A 22615-nucleotide genomic window follows, 5' to 3' on the forward strand; every position below is an offset into this window, starting at 1 on the left:
TAGAGACTATTTTTTTAAAGATTTTATTTATTTATTTGACAGAGAAAAAGAGACAGAAGAAGCAGGGGAGAGGCAGGCAGAAGGAGAAGCAGGCTCCCCTGCTGAGCAGGGAGCCTGATGTGGGACTCAATCCCAGGACCCTGGGATCATGACCCTAGCTGAAGGCAGATGCTTAACTGACTGAGTGACCCAGGTGTCCCTCATTAGGGCCCTTAGCTCACTTTATTTATGTCCTTTTGCTTTCAAAAGCCAACAGTTTTATTTCTCCTTTTATACTTCTGTATTTAAATATACATAATCCTGTATTTCTTGTCCTAAAATTTGAAAAGGCTATTTTAACTTTTGAACATTCTAGATGAGAATATTCATGTGTTAACTGCACTTCTCCCCTGTCCAAATCCTTTCACCCCTATGTTGGTCAGTTTTACCTTTATTTTGACATGGACAAAAAAAAAAAAAATTTTTTTAAAGATCTTATTCATTTATTTGACAGAGAGAGTGAGAGACACAGTGAGAGAGGGAACACAAGCAGGGGGAGTGGGAGAGGGAGAAGCAGGCCTCCTGCTTAGCAAGGAGCCGGATGTGGGGCTCCATCCCAGGACCCTGGGATCATGACCTGAGCCAAAGACAGATGCTTAACAACTGAGCCACCCAGGCACCCCAATGCAGACAAAATATTTATTCAATTATGTAAACAGATATAAGTATTCAATGTAGAATGTAGTTTATTCTACAAATTGAAAAACGGTAAGAGGCACTTACAATATTATTACATATAAATACTCCAGAACCAGGTAAAAATAATGTGCAGAAGTTTCGATTTCCTTTTTTAGGTATGAACTATCAGTTCAGAGGAAAATGTGCCTAGGTTAATAGTTGAATGGGCTGTATCAATTAAAATAATGTCATATTTTTGTTTGCTTCATATTTGAAACTTTATTTTCCTTAACAGGTTTTTGGTTTTTTTTTTTTTTTTTTTCGTTTGTTTGCTTTTCTGTTTTTCTCAGTGTTTATTCCTTTTTATTGTTGAAAAAAGAGACAGCCTTTCCTTACCTGGTCAATTATGTCATGTAACTCATCAGTCATTGGATATTTCTTAGAATCCATGACATTATCCTTAATAAAGATTTTCTTTGAGGAGCCTCCTGGAAATGGTCTCTGGTTTTAATTTTTACAGCTTGCTTTCTACACACAATATCATTCAGGGATTTCTTTGCACTGGATTCCTGGGATAGCTCCACTATTTCTTGTTTCTAATTTGTCCCACTTTTTTGATTATTATTCTAAGTTTTCTTGAATGATACAGCTTTAACTAGATGTATCCATTTCTCAGAAGGAAATTGCAAAGTAGGTTTCCTGAGAACCTGGAGGTGACTGATGGTTTGGCTGTGCACAGAATTGTAGTTTCAAAGGGTTTTGGTCCATATATTTTAAAGGTATTGAACAGTTATAGTCTAGAATCTACTGCTGATGGAAGTCTAGGCCAGTTTAACCCTTCCTGTTGTGTATATGACCTAGTTCATTTCTTAACCTCTAAAAGTTTATAGATTTTTTTCCCTTTTTCCCTTGGCATTTTTAACGGTGTTAAACCTTCTCCTATGTTTCACAATTATAACCTCTGGACTCATCCTCTGAGCTCCTATGTGTTTCCTCATGGGTCAGTTTCAGTTTTACGTTTACTTTTTTTTTTGGACCGAAAGAGGTTTACAGGCTTTGCATCAGCTGTTATTCTAATGTCTCAGATCAAGTTATTTCACTTCCTGGCTAGGAGAATCAACTCATACCTGCGGCAAGTTTGGGATCTTCAGTCCAGTTATATAGTCTCATATCTTGTCCAGATACCCCTGTCCAAGTACGTCAGTGTTATGGGTTTTGGTACACAGAGCTTTCCCTTTAAACTTAGTTAATAACTTGAATTTTTCAAAAAATATTTTACACAGAGTATCTGTGTGTTGGGGGAGGAAGCTGCCCTGGGGGTGGGGCGTAGGTATTTCGGGATGTGTCAAACTTGACCAGGAATGTGGCATTTCATACTGTTTGGTTTCTAAGCACCCTTCTGCTCCTGCTCTAACTTCTTACTTGTAGGGTCTACTTACTCATCTTGATTTTTTTTTTTTTTTTTTTTTTTTTTTTTTAGTTCCTCCTGCTGGCACTCTTCATAGTTTGTGGCCTTTGTTGTTCAATCATGTTGAAGACTGACTCCTGGCTGGATTTGTGTGTGTAGCTGGTGAGAATTTCCACGTAGGCCTTTTTAGCCACGCTGCTGTAATGGACACTAACAGTGTCTCCAGCATCTGTGAATGAATGGAGCTTGAAAGCTGGCAGCCTTCACTTTAGGGTAAACAACATATGGAACTCCCCATAAAGCCATATGGGTGCGGGGGCAACAACTCCAGATTCTCTGGCTTTTGCTCAGGCAGTTCACTGGATTTCTTCTGGATTTCTACCTGGGACTTCAGTGAGCGGCTGCTCTTGCTGTCGGGTAGGGGTAAAGAGGAGGAGGGAATGGTAAGGAGAACAAACAGTGATGCAGGTGCTCTGTCAACAAATGTTGAATGCATCTGCCAGTCTGAAGCTCTCCTTCTCACTTCCTGCTCCACAGACTCTGGCATCTGGGTCTCAAGTTTCCGTGAGGTGCTTCGTGGCAAATAGTCTTCTTCACTACCACACTCTCGTTCACTTGGAAACCTCTTATGTCTAAAAGTAGGAACTAGAGTGTATTATGCTAAGGGAAATGAGTCAGTCAGAGGAGGAAATACTGCATAATTTCACTCATATGTGGAATTTAAGAAACAAAAGAGATGAACATAGGGGAAGAAGAAAAGAGAGAGAGAGAAACAGGGAAACAAACCAGAAGTGACTCTTAACTATAGGGAACATGCTGAGGGTTGCTGGAGGGGAGGTGGATGAGGGGTCAGGCTAAGTGGGTGATGGGTATTCAGGAGGGCAACTGCTGTGATGAGTACTGGGTGATATATGTAAGCGATGAATTACTAAATTCTACACCTGAAGCCAATTTTATCACATATATGTTAACTAATTAAATTTAAATAAAAACTTGAAATAAAAAAATAAAAAACACAAAACAAATAAAGCTGGGGAGGCTACTTTCTTCTTTCCATTCTAAAAACATCTCATCTGCTCATAGCTCACTTTCTTTTTCTTCATTTTTATAGGATCTCATGGGGTAAGAAAAATCAATGCTTAGGTTTGGGTAGTCATTTGAAGATGAAGTCATTTTAAGTTATTATTGTTTTCAGCTTACAATTTTTTTTTTAAATGTCTGTAGCCAAATTCTTACCAAAGAACCTGATTTTATCTTAGTGCATGCTGTCTCTCGATAAAGTCCCCAATAAGAATCCTCTGGATAGCCAATAAAAAAATGTCATGAAGGCAGAAACCATGGCTATATGTGTGTGTATTTATTTATTTAATCACTGTACCTCTAGAACCTAGCACTGTGTGCCTGGAATGCAGTAGGTTTTTATAGATATTTTGTTTAATATCATGTGTATCATCCAATATTCATGTAATATTACATATAAACTAATATATAAATAAATCTGACCAAATTTTTTAATTGCAAGCCCTCTTAAGTTATAGGAAGAAGGACCAAGACTACCAAAAAGATATAAAACACATTCTTCACTGTCAAAATACACAAGTAACTCAGTAGCTTTTGGTCAGAATCAAAAGTTCTGTCAACAGTAGGCATTGTACTGCTGCAGCACAAAGGAGATACTCCCAATATTTTAATGTTTAATGTTTAAAGTTTAATGATTAAAGAATAACATAAAGAATGACATTTACATTTAAAGAATTTAGTACCTGATTTTTGCAAGAGTTTCTAACTCTTGTTCCTGATTCCCCAATGATTAAGTCGTCAAGTACACAAACTTAATAGTCAATAATTCATAATACCTAAACCCTATATTCTGGCCCACGGAAACAGTCTTTGTCTTTAGGGGGAAAGTTCACACCTGGTATTAGAAGTCCATAGTCTTATTTGATACCCTTGCAGGTATCATTTCTTAGAGTAATCCGGATATCACATGCTCCTAAAAGGACTGCTAAACACTGCCTAGTAATAGTTAACAAATGAACCAGTTAGCCCTTGTTATATAGGCTGACCTCAAGCTGTGCACAGAGGACTTTAAAAGGTATAATCAATTTGTGTTGCATTTTCTGAGTTTATTCAAAGTCAGTAAGTGGGAGGGGATAAAAAAGGAAATCCTGTTATCCAATGTCAGACTCTTCTTCCAACTGGCTCTGTCGGAGGATTTATACTTTAAGTTCCTTGTTAAGTGTAAGTAGCTTACTCCCCTGATCAAGACAGCAAAACTTCCGTGTTTCTTCTCAGAACTGGTGCCATTTCTTTCTCTCCTCTACACTGGCACCATCTTTGTCTCTTTCTTTCTTCTCAGACCTCTCTATTCAATTCCTTGAAGCACAAATCTTTACTAGGCCTTGCCCCAAAGGGTCATATTACACATTTCATTTATATTCAACTGCTATCTTGTAAACAAGAATGGTTCACTATCTTTTTCTTCAAAAAGAAATTTATGCTTTAACATTTGTAAGCTAAGAGACAAAAGATGCCAAATTATCCCCAAATGGCAAAAGCAATATGGCATTCACTTTGAAAACATGTGATAACTGACCTCAATTTTGAGACAAGCCCACTAGAGCTCACTGTTAATCCCTCTGTGTGTGTGTGGGGGGGGCATATGAGTGGAATTATACCATACATAAAAGATTATGTTGAATATAAAGGCTGTGTTGCCTTCCAGATGCCATTTGACTAGGTTATCTTTTTGTTGTTGTTGAATTTGAGGACATAGCAAAATTCTATCAACATACCTAGAAAAAAATGTCCCTTTGAGGCATTTATTAAACTGTGGAGAAATGAAACACAATTCATGGTGTAATTTTCTTTGCTTATTTCTCTATAGAATGTAAACTCTATGAGGGCATGAAACATATATTTTACCTTTTCTTTTCTTTTTTTAAACATTTTTAATTTTTTTATTCACATATAACATATTATTATCCCCAGGAGTACAGGCCTGTGAATTGCCAGGTTTACACACTTCACAGCACTCACCATAGCACATACCTTCCCCAATGTCCATAACGCTACCACCCTCTCCATACCCCCCATATTTTATCTTTTTTAAAATCAGTTTATATATGGAAAGTGTTAAATACATATTTGCTGATAAAAAATAAACCAACTGCATAATGATAAAATTAGAATAATAATATCAATGACAAAAATGGTATACACACAGTAAGTAGCTACCTTATGCCAGTGATATGGTCTAAATGTTGTGTCCCCCCAAAATTCACATGCTGAAATCCTAAACCCCAGAGATGATGTATTAGGAGGCGGGGCCTTTAGGATGTACTTAGGTAGCAAAGGTGGGCCTTCATAAATGGGATAGTGCTCTTATAAGAAACCCCACAAAGCTCCCCAGCCCCTTCAACCAAGTGAGGAAATAGCAAGAAGGTACTAGCTATGAACCAGGTAGAGGGTTTTTAGCAGAACTCGACCAAGTGGGCATCTTGACCTTGGACTTCCCAGCCTTTAAAATAGTAAGATATAAATTTCTGTCATTAATACACTACCTAGTCTGGGGAAAAAAAAAAAAAAATTTTTTTTTTTGGAGACTGAACAGAATAAGAGAGCCAAGCATTGTGTTTAATGTTTAATTATATGTGTAACTCTTAAACTGAACTAGCAAATGAATGAATGTAATACTGTGTCTTACAACAAATAAGAAATATACATTTGGTCATAGTGAAGGTTCTAGTAAAGAGCTTCTAAAATCACTGGGGTTTTCTGGGGGTGCTTCGGTGGCTCAGTGGGTTAACCATTAGCTTTTGGCTCAGGTTAAGCTCCCAGGGTCCTGGGGTCCAGCTCCTTGCTCGGTGGGGAGCCTGCCTCTGCCCCTCCCCCTGCTTATGCTCTCTCTCTCTCTGAAATAAATAAAATCTTTAAAAAAATTAAAAATAAAAAACTTGGAATTCCCCAAGTGATGAAAGCCATAAAGGCATCTTTTGTTAGGTTAATGAGGTGACTATTAGTACATGTGCTTCAGAAGCCAGCACTTACCAAGGTGACTTTTGGACCACACCTAAGGATGGGGACTGGTTGCTTGGAGAACCAATCATGTGATTAGAGGATTGGAACTTTAGGTTCCAGTCCCCTGACTTCCTGGAAGAAAGGGACTGGATGTTGAACCAACTGCCAATAGCCAATGAGTTAATCAACTCTGCCTACTAGGTTCTGAGAACTCTCAGGTAGGGAGCACATGGAGGTGCTAGGGGCATGGCATACCTGGAGAGGGCATGAGAGCTCTGTGCCCTTTCCTCAGAACCTGCACTACGCATCTCTTCCACCTGGTTGTTCCTAAGTTATATCATTTTATAATAAACTAGTTGCCTAGAATCCAAATGGGTTTCCTAAATTCTGTGAGCATCTCTAAGAAATTAATCAAACCCATGGAGCAGGTTGCGGGAGCCTCTGATCTATAGCCTGTTGGTGAGAAGCATAGGTAACAACCTGGGCTTATGACTGGCATCTGAAATGGGGAGCAGTCTTTTGGGACTGAGACCTTAACCTACGTAATTTGAGGCTATCTCTAGGTAGAAAACATCAGAATTGAATTAAGTTGAATTCACTAGGACATCCTGCTGGTATATGAGAATTGCTTGTTGGTGTGGCAAGTCATTCATTCTCTCTCTCTCTCTTTCTCTCTCTCATGCACACACACACACACACACACACACATTGGAACTGAGTCCAGAATCCAAAATAATGGGCTATAATTAAAATGCAATTTCAATTTGTCTCCCACTGCCCTTTAAATTTTATTGTATGGGGATAATCTTCCCTTGACCCTGAAACTCAAAACATGGCATCCACTCTCCTTAGACAGCTCTTCCCAAAACATTTTTCCTCTTCTTGCTCCATTAATCTTATAGGACATAAAAATAGTTTTTACCTTTTCTTTATGTCTTATACATATGAGTGATTATCTCACACTCATTGTGATATTAGATATTTATGGTACAGGTTCCACAAGAAAAATCAAAACAGGAAGAATGCTAATGTCGCATCCTACTTTACATGCATCATCTCATGAAACCCCTCAATAATCTTACCATGTGGAAGTGGACACTCTTATTTCCATTGAGCCAACCAGTGAACTAGTACTTACAGAGGTTAAGTAACTTGTGCAGAGTTACAGTACACTGTAGATTATCATGGCTGGTTCCCTAGATCATCCTCTAAGTAGACAATGGTGGGGTTTGGTAATAAAGCCATTAATCAATATTACAGAGAGTGGAATTTCTAATTCATTTCAAAAGAGGAAAATGTCTCTGCTACACTGATTAAAAAGTATGTTATTTACAGTTAATGTTTCATTTTGTAAACACTGAGTTGGGATCAGTTAAATATTAGAATAAGGCAACTATTTGATTGGAGTTTATTTTCAAGGCATTTATTGAAAATGAGATTCATTATAAGAGAAAAGAGTTGTTTGAGACAATGGCACATATGATGCTCCTGTGTTCCCAGAAGAGATTTAAGTCCAACTTCAGAGGTGTGTGTATAGTCACCAGTGTTCCCAGAATGGTAATTCCAAAGGAAGGGAGAGAATGAGCAAAGGCAGTAAGTTCCTCACATTATACCAGTTCCATCCTTCCAATTACCCATGCCACTAGTCATTTTTTCTTTCACAATCTGTCAGCATTGTAAATAGTTGTGAGATTCAATTCTGTCTGATTCTATGCCCACTGTGATTTAAAATACATATTCAGTAAGAACTGATGTAGTGTCCTTACTTTAAGAAATGGGAAAATATACATATATATAAATATACATAGTTATATCCATTAAGAGTTACCTGCATACCAATTAAGCATACCCATTTACATTTTTATTTAACATTTTATTTTTTCAGGGGAGAAACATACGTGTTTATAAAACAATGCTAAGGCACAGAAGGCAGCAAGAGTATCCTCACCATGTGATTTTTTAAAGATTTATTTATTTTAGAGCAGGGAGAGATGGGGGTAAGAGGGGGTACAGCAGAGGGAGAAGGAAAAGAAGACTTCCCACTGAGTGTGGAGCCCCAGTGGGGCTCCATCTCACAACCTTGAGATGACCACCCCAGCTACAACCAAAAGTCAGATCCTCAACCAACGGAGCCACCCAGGTGCTCCACCATGTGACTTTTAAAAAGCTCATACACAATATGCATAAATATATGCACACTGACTTACAAGTCAAACATAAGTCATCAGAAGGTATGCTTAAAGAGCCAAATGATCCCAAATACATATAATATTTTAATTTCTGTCTTCCACTGCCCTATCAATTTTATTCCATGGTGACAGTCTTCCCTTGACCCTGAGACTTACAACATGATATCCACATTCTGCTAAGTAATCTCTTCCCAAATCACTGTCCCAAAACAGCTATTTTAACTTGAGATGCAGTAATTATGATGGACTGGACATTCTTAACTATTCCCAAATACATATATCCATTCACCCATACATCTGTCTATACATCCAGCCATCTATCTAGACAGATAAATACCTAGATGGATATATGTTTGTATATCTATCTATCTATGTAGAGAGAGAGAGAGAAACTAGACAGAGAGGACACAGCAGTTTGAAGATAGAGAAAATGAGAAAGCAAAGTTACTTTTATATAAATTTGTAATATTTAGTATATAATTTAACAACTCTAAGACAAGCCAGAAATCTCTAAAAATAGTTACTCCACAATGTTACTAAGAAACACTACTACAAAGATGATGACCACCACCACCCAATTTAGGACTGTGGCCAAATTAAATGTGAGTGAATAGCAAAATGAAAGAAATACACAATTTCAACATTAAATTGAAGTATTTTCTAGGCCAGTGTTATGTTATCTAAAGGAACTTTCTGTGATGATTGCTCTTGAGCACTTGAAATGTGGCTAGTGTAACTGGGGAAATGAATTTTTAAGTTTCTTTAATTGTAATTAATTTAAATAGCTACATGTGGTCAAGGTATTATAGATGGCAGAACAAGACCAAAAAAAAACCAGCTTATCACACAATGCTCCAAAATGCTTTGTAATGTGATAGGTAAAATAAACTTTGAACTACAAAGTTACTATCCAATACAATATATAACATCAGCATGCTACACTTTCTTCACAAGCTGTGAAGAAGATTGACCCAAAACTTGAAAAATACTACCTCTCTGGAGTATCACACCACTAAAGTTATAAAAAAAAAAAAAAAAAAAAAAAAAAAAAAAAAAAAAAAAGCAAACATTCCCCTTTCTCAGGAATAGTTTTGGTTTTCTAGAAAAGTGTTTCCCCCCAAATCCACCCCAAAATAATAGCTTAAAAACACAAGACTGCATACTGAATTTCCCAGAATGACAAGAGCCAAAGTCTTTAAGAACTTTTGTAACCCAAATTTGAAGCTTGTGATTATGTTTCAAAATTCTACCAAAAAAAAAAAAAAAAGCTAGCAAGCAAGCAAGCTAAAACCTTCTACTCTGTTCTCTGTGAGGCTGTGTCTGTGAGCATTCCATGCCGGACTTTTTCCCCCACTTCTGTGGAACTATGGAGATATAATTGACATACAGCTCCGTATAAATTTTAAGATATACCGCATAATGATCTGACAGAGAGCGAAATGATTACCAAAGTTTCGCTAGCATCCATCTTCCTACCTAGCTAGAATTCGTTTTTCCCCTGTGATGTGAACTTTTCGAATCTACCCTCAGAACTTTCTAACACACCATACTGCAGTGTAAGTACAGTCATCACGTTACACCTTTCGACCTCCACTCCCCCCCCCCCCCCCCGCCCCCGGCACACACGCGCCTCGGATCTCCCTGCGCGCGCACCTCCGAGCTTCGCACACCCGCGCCTCCGGGGCCCCGCACACGACGCGCGCCTCCGAGCTCGGCCCAGGCGCGCCTCCGAGGCGCAGCAGCGTCCGGGTGCCTGCGGGAGCCGCTCTCCGCCTTACCTTTCTCGCTGACGCTCTCACTCTCGAGCTCCACGTCCTCGCAGCTGGTGTACTCCGGCGTGGACACGCCCTCCTCCTCGGAGCTGCTCACGGACATCTGCCGCTTCTTGCCGCCCCTCTTGGACCGGTGCGGCTTGGGCGGAGACGGCCGCACGGACTCGGACTGATCAGAGCTCAAGGAGTCGTTCCGCAGCATCGTCTCCACCTTCTCGCGCTTGGACTTCCTGATGAGGACGGCGGAGCTGGGGTCCAGGCGGCTCTGCTTCCTGAGGGGCTCCTGGGCTTTGGGCTCCAGGGCTTCTGCGGGGACCGGCCCATGCCTGGGTGCCGGCGGGCTGTGGTTCGTGAGCTGCTTGGCGCCCGGCGCCCTGGCTTCCGCAGTCCTCTCGGCCGAATAGGCCCGCGGCGACTCCGGCGGCGAGGCCCTGGCGGCGGCTGGTGCGCGCTTGCCAGCCTTGCTCTCGGGCAGCGCGGTGCCCGCCTCCGTGCGCGGGAGAGCCACGTCGCTGTGGCGCCGCTCGTGCCTCGCACGGGACACGCGGGCGTGCATGCGCATCTGCTGCTCCTCCGGCGGCGGTTTCACCGGGTACCGCGCCAGGTTCGGATCGCTGCGGTACCTGGTCTGGTACTCCTCCTCTTTCCTCTGCTTCTCGTCGTCCGCCGCTTTGCGGTCCTCTCGCTTTTCCGGCACGTCCGGGTAGTCTTGTGACCGCCCTTTCTCAAGCCTTCGGCTTTCCCGCCTTTCTTTCCGCTCGCGTTCTTCCACCGCCCCCTCTCCCGGCGGTGCTGAGGACTTGGGCACACGTTTCCGCTCGCTCTTCAGGGCTCCTTTACCGTTCTGCTCCGAGAGCCCCGGAGTCTTCTTCCTGTGAAAATACGGGGACGTGAAGAGGGAAAGCAATGTATAAAGCTACAAATGGAGACCAGATCTAAGAAGCGTCGTTTCTTCGCATTCCATTTAAATCCTTTCAAATGTCTCGCTATAATTTGATGTCTAATTAAGCGAGTTGACAACCACATTAAACGTGTGTATCTGATTAGCTTTCTAAATAAAGCTCTTTACAGAACAGCATCCCAAGGAACTTTAAAAAGTTGTTTTCACATTTCAGATTCTCCATAAATTAGCTAGATGAATAAAAAGGACCAATAAATTAATTCAATAAATGAACAAGTTGTATGCTAAATTCTGCTGTGAATGAAAGACTTAAAAATGTTTTAGATGAAATTAATATGGGTAATAACAGTAGCAAAAGATAATACATGTCAGCTCAATTCTAAATATATACTTGATATATCTGCACAATACATAGTGACAATCTATCATGATAGAAACTTTTAAAGAAATGTGAATACAAATATGTCCATTTCAAAAATTAAATCTAGTAGCACTTCTTTAATAGTAGAACAGAAGTAATTTTAACAAGGTCATGTGCACCTAAACAATTTTAAGGGAGTTGGTTAGGAAATAAATGGTTGAAACTTAGCCTTCATTTTACCTTCCTTGGGCAAAAATAATAGAAATATTGAAATGTTTCTAATTATTCATTTTTCCTTCCCCCTTCTTGTCCCTCTCCCCCATTTAAGAACACAATGCAAAACAAAACAAAACAAAAACCCATAAAAACACCCCTACACACAACAGTTTTGTGTTCTACTTTTCTCTCCATCAGGTTGAAGACACTGCAAAGATAAAAGGTTTTGGCAGTCTTTAAATATTGTAGATATCTCACTCATTTGCCCCTTTCAGCCCTTTCTTGTACATTGGAGTGCCCCTAATTTGGGAAAGTTCCAGCAATTACACCAGAAGTTACAAAAAAATAGAGGCCTTGTCCAAAGTGTCCTGACACTACATGCTATTAAGGTGGGAACAACCTAAGGTTTTTTGTTTTTTTTTTTTATTTTGAGGCCCATAAAGGGCTTTCCAAGAGGGAACATCTTTTGACTGAAAGTACAAAAGCAGACATCATCCATAAAAATAAAAAAGGGGGGGCGCCTGGGTGGCTCAGTTGGTTAAGCAACTGCTTTCAGCTCAGGTCATGATCCCGGAGTCCCGGGATCTAGTCCAGCATCGGACTCCCAGCTCCACGGGGAGTCTGCTTCTCCCTCTGACCTTCTCCCCTTTCATGCTCTCTCTTACTGTCTCTTTCTCTCAAATAAAAATAAAATCTTTTTAAAAAATCAAGAAAAAAATACAAGATGAAGAAAAGGGCAATTTCTATTGTGGATTACCAAAGTACTTTGGGGTCAGTTTACGGAGGGTCTAGTAATGGTGGAAAGAAAAGGTGAAGGGTTTCAAACAGCATAAGTAAGCAAAATAGCATGGCAAATTGTGCTGTGGACATTTAGTTCACAATGGTCTTTTGAAGTGAACGGGATTTTCATCGGAGGGTGTAATTCCAAGGGTGGCTCTGCAGTTTTACAATGTAAGTTAGAGTCTAAAAGGATCATATATCAATGATCAAACATTGTTTCCATAAAAGTGTGAGGATTGTACCGCAGACATTTAGTAGCTCATTAAGGCACAGTGGATCTTGTTTGAAGCTTATATTGAATCAATTTACTTTCCTTGAAATGCTGATAAATAATGCTTACCTTGCAAAGCTCACATGAGCATTAGAAAGACCATCTGTGAAAGTGCTTTGCGGAGAACTAGTGTCATGAAAATGGAAGGAGTTCTGCAGTCTTTCTGATCTCTGCTTCCCTGAGTATGCCTTTCCTCACCCCTCCCTCTAATTATCCCATTTCCATTAACTCTCGATGAAGAATTCTTCAACAATCATTGTAAACAGTCTAACAACCTTCTTTTGGTCTCACTTATCTCCCCAAAGTTGCCACCCATCTCTTCTTTTCCTTCTATACCCTCAATGACCTCAGTATTTTCTTAAGTATTTATATCATCAGTAAGTAGCTTTTATAATCAGTAACAGCATCTGTCCCTAACAATCTTCTTTAAATTTCATCTAAAATGTTACAAAAAGTTGCTTCTCCATCCTTATTCCTATAATCTTTGTAGTTTGTTTTAAACCATATATCAAAAACAGGTTTCATATTTTCTCTTTAAAAACTTAACAGCTCCAAATTCTTTTATTTACAGGTGTCATTTTCTGATCAATCCCAAAGTGCACCTTTAATATTTTTGTTTCTTTTTAACCCACCAGTCTGTCACCAAAAGCTATCCATTATACCTTCACTGAACTATATCTGGTGTACTCTCCACATAGTTTAGGTGCACTCATTCTCTCTTTCTGAAATGTTCCCTCCTACCCTATCTACCCTATAGCTCCCGGAAATCCTAGAAAGCTTAATTCAGAAGGCACCCCCACTTTCCTGTGGCTCCCAAAGTACTATATGTATTTTCTAGGTTTGATCAAATCAGCCACCATATAGTTAATTGCCCAGGTGTCTGTCTTCCTTAGGATATTGTGTGTTGTCTTCCCTAGGGTCTATCAGAAAAGGGATCATGTCATGGTCTTATTTATATTCTGATTCTTGGCACAGTGTTTGCTTATAGTAAACACACATTGGCTACTAGCTTGAAAAATGGCTACTCTCATTGAAGGCCAGCTTCTAAACACATGCTCCCATTTAATCCTTGCCACAGCCCTGCAAGATGGGTTGTTACTGCCTAGTGTGACAGAACCAGGACTGGAAGATCTGCTTAACTTAGAAGTCCTTGATGTTGGGGCACCTGGGTGTTGAGCCTGGGTGGCTCAATGGATTAAGCCTCTGCCTTCGGCTCAGGTCATGATCTCAGGGTACTGGGATCGAGCCCCACATCGAGCCCCACATCGGGCTCTCTGCTCAGCCGGGAGCCTGCTTCCTCCTCTCTCTCTCTGCCTGCCTCTCTACATACTTGTGATCTCTGTCTAAATAAATAAATAAATAAAAATCTTTAAAAAAAAAAAATCGAAGTCCTTGATGTTATTATATGGGCTTTGCTTGAAAAGAGGAACCAAAGTCTTCCTTGGCACCTACTCTCCCACACAGTGGGATGCATAAGGATTATACAAACAAAAACAAAACACCTAGTCTTAACAATATAAAGGTCCCCCAAACTACCAACCTCATAAATAAGGGCTATATCCTCCTTGTTAACACTGTCTCCCAGCGCATACCCTCCTGTCTGATCATAGATGCATTGTTGAATGAAGGAATGAATCAATTAAAGTAAATTATCTGATCACGTTAGCCCATGATTAAAACCCTCAGTAGCTTTCCATTATTCCTAGGATAAAATCTATAAAATTTAACCTGGCCAAAAGGCCCAGTCTGACTTGGGCCCTGATACCTAACCAGCCACCTGTCCCGGGCTCTCCCCTGCTCTCCTCCTCTACTCACACTCTTGGCAGTGGGCATCCTTTACGTTCTCACATGAGAACTTGTTTCCTCAGGCCACATGCCTATGCGTATAACTGCAGTCCTCGTTTCATTCATCAACTGATTCATTCCTAATTACTTGTCAGAGCTCAGAATAAAAGAAATGTCCTCAGAGAAGGTACCTGTGTACCTTCCAGTGGGTCAGGTTCCCTCATACTCAGAGCACGCTTTCCATTAAAGTGCTAATTCTATAAGTGAATAAATGATCTAAATGCTCTTCTGAGTTCAAGGCTGTAAGTCAGTATCTCACTCGGGTGACTTGTTTACCTGTGTGCATGTTATGAAAGAAAAGCTTTTCAATAAAGGTCTCCTTGAGGAACAATGCTTTCTAGAGATGAACAAAGCACCTTAGGCCTGTTGCTGCCTTCCCTGTGGGGCCTGAGAAGTACCTCCACGTGTTCCTCTTAATAGCAATTAAATTCTTGAAAATAGGTTTACTCTTAATACAAAACCTTGCCTTTTGCTTACAGGGTTAATGAACTATTACCTCTCTCTTGGAGGTTCACTTCTAGACCTGGATGAAACCGGCTTCTGCTCGGGCCCCACGGCTTGCTGTGAGGACTCAGCCCCTTTGCTCCTGTCGGGTTGAGCGCTGGGAGGAGCTGTGTCCTGGGAGGTGGCAGCCGCTGTGCTCAGGGGTGTCTGAGACCGTGACCGCTCTTGGAGCCGTGCTTTCTTTTCTCTTGGTACCTCAGAACCAGCACCTGTAGCTGTGTCACTTAAAGTTCCATCCTGACTTGGCTGCTGAGGGCCACTTCCAAAGAACCACGCCCCAGATTTGGTTAAGATTTCTTGTTGCTTTCGACATAAATTGCATACCCACATAACCTATTCAAAGAAGAGAGAACAATATAAATTTTCTATGCCATTGGGAAATAATTTCTCTTTAGCACATTAAAATATCTTTTAAGGAAAAGAAGAATGCTTGGTATCTTTCTACTTATCCTTGCAAATTTCTTATGAAAATGATCCTTGCACAAGTCACAGTCAAGAACATGAAGGCCTAAACTGGCACCCATGTGAAACCACAGTACCTCTAGGTTACCAGAGTAGAGCTGTTTCCTGGTGTTCTAACCCTGTAATTCTGAGTTTCCTTTTACCTTGTACCCATCACATTTTGTAAGACTGAATCTGAAGTATCATTTAAAATGTATGTTAGTAAAAATGTTCTGAGCAGGGTTTGATTGATTCGAAAAATGCTGTAAACAGCCATAGAATTAATATTTATGTACATAAGCCTCAGTGTCTTGAAGGATGTAGAAAATATCTGTCTTCTCAAAACTTATGCATTATTAAAGCCAATATGAAAAGATATTCATATGGAATAAACAATATAAGGTAGGCAGAAAAGAAAAGGTCAAGCTGTATATCTTCTCTAGCTTATTACTGATACAGTGACCTCAGGTTTATATTGTGCTATAAAAATTTCCACACGCATATTTACTAAAGCAATAAATTTGGGGCTGGGTTTATTCATATGAGACCACTCCGATACCATTTCCACTAGAGATGCTACTTTGGAACAGTCATCCAGAAACACAACCACTGATAAATTAGAAAATGTTTTACCACTTAAAATAAATCTATACATCAGCTCTCCTCTTGGTGACATTGAAAATGAGTGCAAAAATGAGGACATTGATGATAACAGAGATGATGAATAGTAATAGCAGCAACACCCAATAGACAGAGCTAAAACTGGTGCCTGCAGCCCCGTGAGACGTCTTCTCAAACAGCTCCAGTTCCTCTGCTTTGTGGTATGATTCCACCTCCCTGCCTCAGTGGCTTTGCTCTGAACACACGTCAGTTTTCCTTCCTACTGCAGAGACAGCATCTGCAGGAAAGGCTGCTCACCAAACTCCAGGCCCTTGTTTTCCCAAATACTGACAGTGAACCATTACTCAAAAATATCACAAAAGGATGAATAAATCCCAGCTATATTAAGTGAGAACCAATATTAAGATAGTGAAAGATGAAGCCTTGTTTACTAGCAAAAAGAAGAAAATGTACTACTAAAAACCTTCAGTTGAATAGGAGAAAAACTATAATGGTAGCTACAAAATAAGATAAAAGATAAAGTGAGAACAAGAAAAAGAGGGAGAAAAAGAATATATTTTGGGGGGCACCTGGGTGGCTCTGTGGATTAAAGCCTCTGCCTTCCACTCAGGTCATGATCTCAGGGTCCTGGGATGCAGCCCCGAGTCAGGCTCTCTGCTCAGCGGGGAGCCTGCTTCCTCCTCTCTCTTTGCCTGCCTCTCTGCCTACTTGTGATCTCTGTCTGTCAAATAAATAAATAAAATCTTTAAAAAATATATATATATATTTTTAACAAGGGAAAGTTCGTCTGTATGAACTATTAAGAACTGTTGCTTTCCAAGCAAGAAAACTCAAATGAATTCATAATATGGGGACACCTAAGACTTAAGAGATGTTTACTATAAAAAGTTTAAGATGGACACAGCTTATTAATTCATTCCTCTACACTTGCTCAGGTCATACAATGCAATGAACTAGATTCACAAAAGCAGTTAGTTGAATTCCCACTTGCTAAGATGTTAAACAAGGAAAACAGTTCATTTTATAAGCCTATAACAAAATAAAGGAATTATGGAATATATTTGTAATTCAAAATTCTTCCCAAATGAGGCAATATTATGCACAATGTATCATGATCTCTTTATGTCCTAAATAAGGTCCCTCAGAAATTCTGATTGATTGAACATAGTCTTATCAAGGATAACATTATAAAGGCAATATCCCCAGGCCAGGACCTTTTTTTTTTTTTCTTTTTTAAGATTTTATTTATTTATTTGTCAGAGAGAGAGCACAAACAGGCAAAGTGGCAGGCAGAGGCTGAGAGAGAAGCAGGCTCCCTACTGAGCAAGGAGCCCGATGTGGGACTCAATCCCAGGACTCTGGGATCATGACCTGAGCAGAAGGCAGCAGATTAACCGACTGAGCCACCCAGGCGTCCCCTCCAGGCCAGGACTTTATGCCAATGATCCCGATTATCCTCTGCCCAGACCCTAGCTGGGGCAGGTGATATGCAACCTCATTGGTTGCCTCTTTAGCTGACAAAACAGTAATAAGTTCTGAAATCATGCAATTCAAAGAGATTGGTGAGAATCTTTTGACTATTTTAAATCACTAATTAGATGTTAAATTTGTATTTACTACACTATAAGCAAAATACTATTCATCATCAAAAGTAAGTCCTTGTCTAGAAAATATTAAAGTGTATTTAAGATAAACATAAATTTCCCTTAATGTCACCCAGAAAACACAATAAAATATACAATTAATAAAAAAAACCCCAAAGTGGTGTTAAGTTAAATAAAGAGGCAGAAAAGAACATTAAAATACTGATAACAAGAAGGGTAAAGGAGACTCTTCTTTATACATCTGAATATTTTCTAGAAAATTGTTAGCATAATCTTATTTAGATTATTTCATGTTTTTTTTTTAAGATTTTATTTAGGGGCACCAAGATGGCACAGTGGGTTAAAGCCTCTGCCTTTGGCTCAGGTCATGATCCCAGGGTCCTGGGATCGAGCCCCGAATTGGGCTCTCTGCTCAGTGGGAGCCTGCTTCCTCCTCTCTCTCTCTCTCTGCCTGTCTCTCTGCCTACTTGTGATCTGTCAAATAAATAAAATCTTAAAAAAAAAAAAAAGATTTTATTTACTGGGGAGCCTGGGTGGCTCAGTCAGTTAAGTGGCTGCCTTCTGTTCAGGTTGGGATTGAGCCCCACATCAGGCTCTTTCCTCAGTGGCTTTTTCCTCTCCTTCTGTCTGCCACTCCACCTGTTTGAGCTCTCTATCTCTGTCAAATAAATAAATAAATAAAATATTTAAATAAAAAATATTATATTTATTTATTTGAGAGAGAGTGTACAGGCATGAGCAGGGGAAATACAGTCCACTCTGGGAGTGAGCTAGAAGCAAGGCCCAATCTTACAACCTTGAGATCATGACCTGCCTGAGCTGAAACCAAGAGTTGGATGCTTAACCCCCTGAGCCACCCAGGCACTCCAATTTTCATATTTTTAAAAAAAGACTTACTTATTTATTTGACAGAGAGAGACACAGCAAGAGGGGGAACACAAACAGGGGAGTGGGAGAGGGAGAAGCAGGCTTCCCGCTGAGCAGGAAGCCTGATGACGGGCTCCATCCTAGGACCCTGGGATCATGACCTGAGCCAAAGGCAGATGCCCAACAACTGAGCCACGCAGGTGTCCCCCAATTTTCATATTTTTAAGTATCATAAAGATGGGCCAATGAAAAGTAATTGACAGATTTGAGCAAGCTTCAAATTTTGAATATGTGCAGAATTGCCACAGGAGTGTTTTATTAAAAGCAAACAAAATATGGTTATCATTAAAATAATATGAAATTATTAAATATCAAAATTCATTTAATTTCATTTCAAATTGATTCAAAAGGTTACAGTTAGTAACTAGAAGCAACTACTTTAATGTTTTCAAAATGTTATTTATTCACTTAAGTCTGGATGTTTCATTAATTTTGTCTATTCTTAACACATTTTAACATTCTTAAAATTTCAGAAAAATTTTTCTGATGCTTTATTTCCTTGGGTATACATTTAAAAATTTATATTTCAAGATTAATCATAAGTGTGGCCAATCTATACTCTAATCTGAAATCAAAATTAACTACAAAAATAAAAAACTTTTTATTAAAATAAAATAAAATAAAAACTTTCTCCCAGTCTCTATCCTTAGTTATATAAATTACTCTTGCCACAGAGTTTGCAAATAAAGAAGAAACTCTTTATACACATTTTAAGGAAATTAGATGAAAATACAATAGAACATTTGTTGTACCTTTCAACATAGTTCATATCAAACATTTCAGGCATGTATAAAAATGGTCCAAACAGTTGCTGAGAAGCAACACCGTTATGTATTTTTACAAATTGTTTTTGAATTTAGTATCAAGTATTATGCTTGCCTACAACTATAGATAATCTAAAAAGTGGGATAATAATCCAAAAGTGGGATAGGGAGCCTTTCTTAACTTATTTTTTTAAAAAGGACAAGACACAAATATTTCTACAAAAAAAAATTCAATTTATTTAAAATACACACACACACACACACACACACACACAGACACCCCTTTTTAAAGACTGCACCATGCCAGATTATACCCTGATTAAGTATCCTGGGATGTGTTCCAAACTGATCTAAACCAAAGCAAGTCTGTGTAATACCTCATCTTAACAATTTACAGATGTTAAGCAACAAACACAAACTTAAATGAAAGATTATTGTGATGAGACATGGCTTCTGAAACTCCATGCCATACATCAGAAATATGAACATGTGAAAATTTTATTCAGAACTTTTGCACTAACAGCATTTTAAATTCCATTTAAGGAATCCTTAAGAAATACAGTAGACCATTTTATGGGAGAAAAATGATATTCAGATGGAAGAAATACTTTATATTTGCCTTCATATGAAATGTTTACAGATCCAGACACACAGAGCAGAAAAAATGAACCTTAGATTTACTCTCAATGATATTAAACTAAGGTGATTCATGACAATGAGGTACAGAATTCCTATATTAACACAAGCATGTTGCTTATAAAAATCCATCTGAGGTATTTAGTTATTATAACATAAAAATAATATAAGCATGAAGATTTTTTAAAAAAGATCAAGTGTGAAAATATTCACTTGTATTTAATACAGTATTCAAAAATAATTACATTACCATTTTGAAAAACATGAAAAAGAAAACGGGATACTCGACTTTATTACAGATGCTGCATTTTCTGAGTACTTTTATTCATTTTCCTAACTTTCTCTATTCAGTGAAGGCACTCCTAGCAGAATCTGGGAACAAAATTATCAAGGTGATATTTCAACTTTTTTGACAATAGTAGGTGAGATAGTAGGAAATAATCGGTAACTAAGTAGGTGAAAATGAGAGTTCTCTCTGGTACTTGTTTCAGTGTGTGTGTGTGTGTGTTTCTCCCAGTCTTTTGTTATTTTTGTTACTATTTCATGGGTGTATGGTTTCCCTTTTGAAAGTTCATAAAATACACGAGCACAGAAATGACCTGATATATATTAGGTTTTAACAGGGTTCCTTGGTTGCTGTGCTGAGTTAATCATAAAAAAAAAAAAAATCATAAAATAGGGAAGCAATTGTGGAATTTTTGTGAGCTGAATTCTAATATTGCTATTTTTATTCTCTTTTGGTTTATCTTTGACAGATATGTTTCCCTATCCTTAGGTTATCTACTCATGTAATTTTGCTGAAGGCATATTTCTTTCTATATACAGCACAAGACTGAATTGTATTTTTTTTTATTCAATCCAAGAATCTTTGTGCTTTAGTAGCATCCAAATACATGCTGATACTTGTTTTCTATGTCCTGACTGACATTACAATATGTTCCTCCATTAGGACACAAGACAAGGTATAAGATGTCCCTCCATTCATGGAAAGTAAATGCACACACCTGCACTCTGGATACCAACCCTTCTGCCCAGTGAGGACTTCATTCATTCACTTTCCCTTTCATTTTCCTGTGTCTTCAATCTTGCTTTCTCTATTACTCCTTCCATCTTAGCATATAACTATTAAAGCCTATAAAATAATCAAAACTTCTCTTTGAACTTATTCTCTCTAGTCACTTTTTCTCTATCCTCTTTAAAATCAAGTTACTTGAAAAAAAGAAATATAAAGAAAATAAAATCAAGCTACCCGATAAAGCAACCTAAATAAATATCCTCTCCACTTCCTTATATCCCCTTTATTTCTCAACAATCTGACTCCAGTCCTCACAGCTGTATTTAATTATCTTTCACAGACATTAGTGATCTCTTCATGGTGCTAATTTCACTTATAGACACTGAATACATGGAATTTATGACTACCCATCTTTCTTGGTTTCTGCATATTAATGATAATTTTCTGTTCTGGTCTAACCTGATTTGCATTACCTCTTCTCATATTCCTCAATAAAAATCTTCCTTCTTCACTTTCTTATTAAATGTTAATGTTACACAGAGCTCCATTTTTGCTTCTCCGCATTTCTTACTTCAATAGAGTCCATGTATGATGGAAACAGGATTTCTATATTTTTACCACAACCCCTTCTGAAAAATATTTTTCAGAAGGTGTATATGATAAATGAGTATTTGTTTAATAAGTTGTATTGATGATTACTACACCAACACAGTATTTCCATTATAAGAAATGCAAAATAGAAACTAAATTAATGAGATTTAAAAAGTAAGTAGCCATTTAATTTTATTTTGTATCCAAACAGACTATCCTATACTATGAGCTTTAGACTTTAAAATCATAATCTCTAGCTCAGGCATCTAGTAAAATATCCGAAACTACATATCCTCTTATCTACTACATATGGCCACTTGAATGTAACACGAGAGCCTCAAACTTAAAACATATCAAACAGAAGTGATTATGCTTTCTACAAACCTGCTTTTGTGTTGGGGTTAATGTAGAGCATGAAATCAGCCATAATACCTGGCTTGGTAAAATGTAACACAGAAGCCACTGGGGGCAAAGGAAGTTTTTGGAGAAGGATGTAGGTCTTCTGGGGGTGAAGGAAGATGTCAGAGAAGGGCATAGGCCTTCGGAATGCTCCAAGGCCAGAGTGACCACTCTGCCATTGGAATGCTATGGGGAGTTACTTTCCCCAAAGCTTTCTTAGCCCAAACCGCCACCCTGCCATCTAAGAGATGTATGCATTGTCCCTTAGGCTACATTTAGTAGAACACCCAGATTAGCATATGCTATCTCTCCCATAAACAGATCCACCTAGTTTCAGTTAGACCCCTGGTCACACGTCACATGCATAAGAAACAGTGATAAGGAGCTGTGATTATCCCAAAGGACCAATAAATGTGGGAGCAAAGAAGAGCAAAGAGTCTTCATCTCTGAGTGCTGACCCCCTTGACTTCTCCGCTCTTTCACAGGGAAGTTTGGACTAATCTTTCATCGCTGGTACAGGGAATATTGGCCATTCCTGGCACTCTTGTCCTGTATTGTTTGTCTCAGTTAATAGTACCACCACCCACAACTAAACCAAGCAATCTGAGAATGATCCTAGCTTATCTTCTTCCCTAATGCTTCATCAAATCTTAACTGATTTCTGAATATCATGACTCAAATTTGCTTCCTCAT

General features: G+C 38.8%; 1 protein-coding gene across 22 annotated transcripts in view; it reads right to left on the reverse strand.

Moving 5' to 3' along the window:
- The window catches only part of RIMS1 (regulating synaptic membrane exocytosis 1), a 507054-nt gene that overhangs the window by 207256 nt on the left and 277183 nt on the right, over positions 1 to 22615 (reverse strand). For all 22 annotated transcript variants that reach the window (XM_047733117.1, XM_047733121.1, XM_047733118.1 and 19 more), the window contains 2 exons: positions 14917 to 15257; positions 10053 to 10918 (listed from right to left, as the gene is read on the reverse strand). In XM_047733117.1, coding sequence (XP_047589073.1) covers positions 10053 to 10918; positions 14917 to 15257 — 1207 coding nt within the window. The remainder of the gene's footprint in view (positions 1 to 10052; positions 10919 to 14916; positions 15258 to 22615) is intronic.

This window comes from Lutra lutra, chromosome 6, assembly GCF_902655055.1.
Source record: "Lutra lutra chromosome 6, mLutLut1.2, whole genome shotgun sequence".
NCBI classification, from domain to species: domain Eukaryota; kingdom Metazoa; phylum Chordata; class Mammalia; order Carnivora; family Mustelidae; genus Lutra; species Lutra lutra.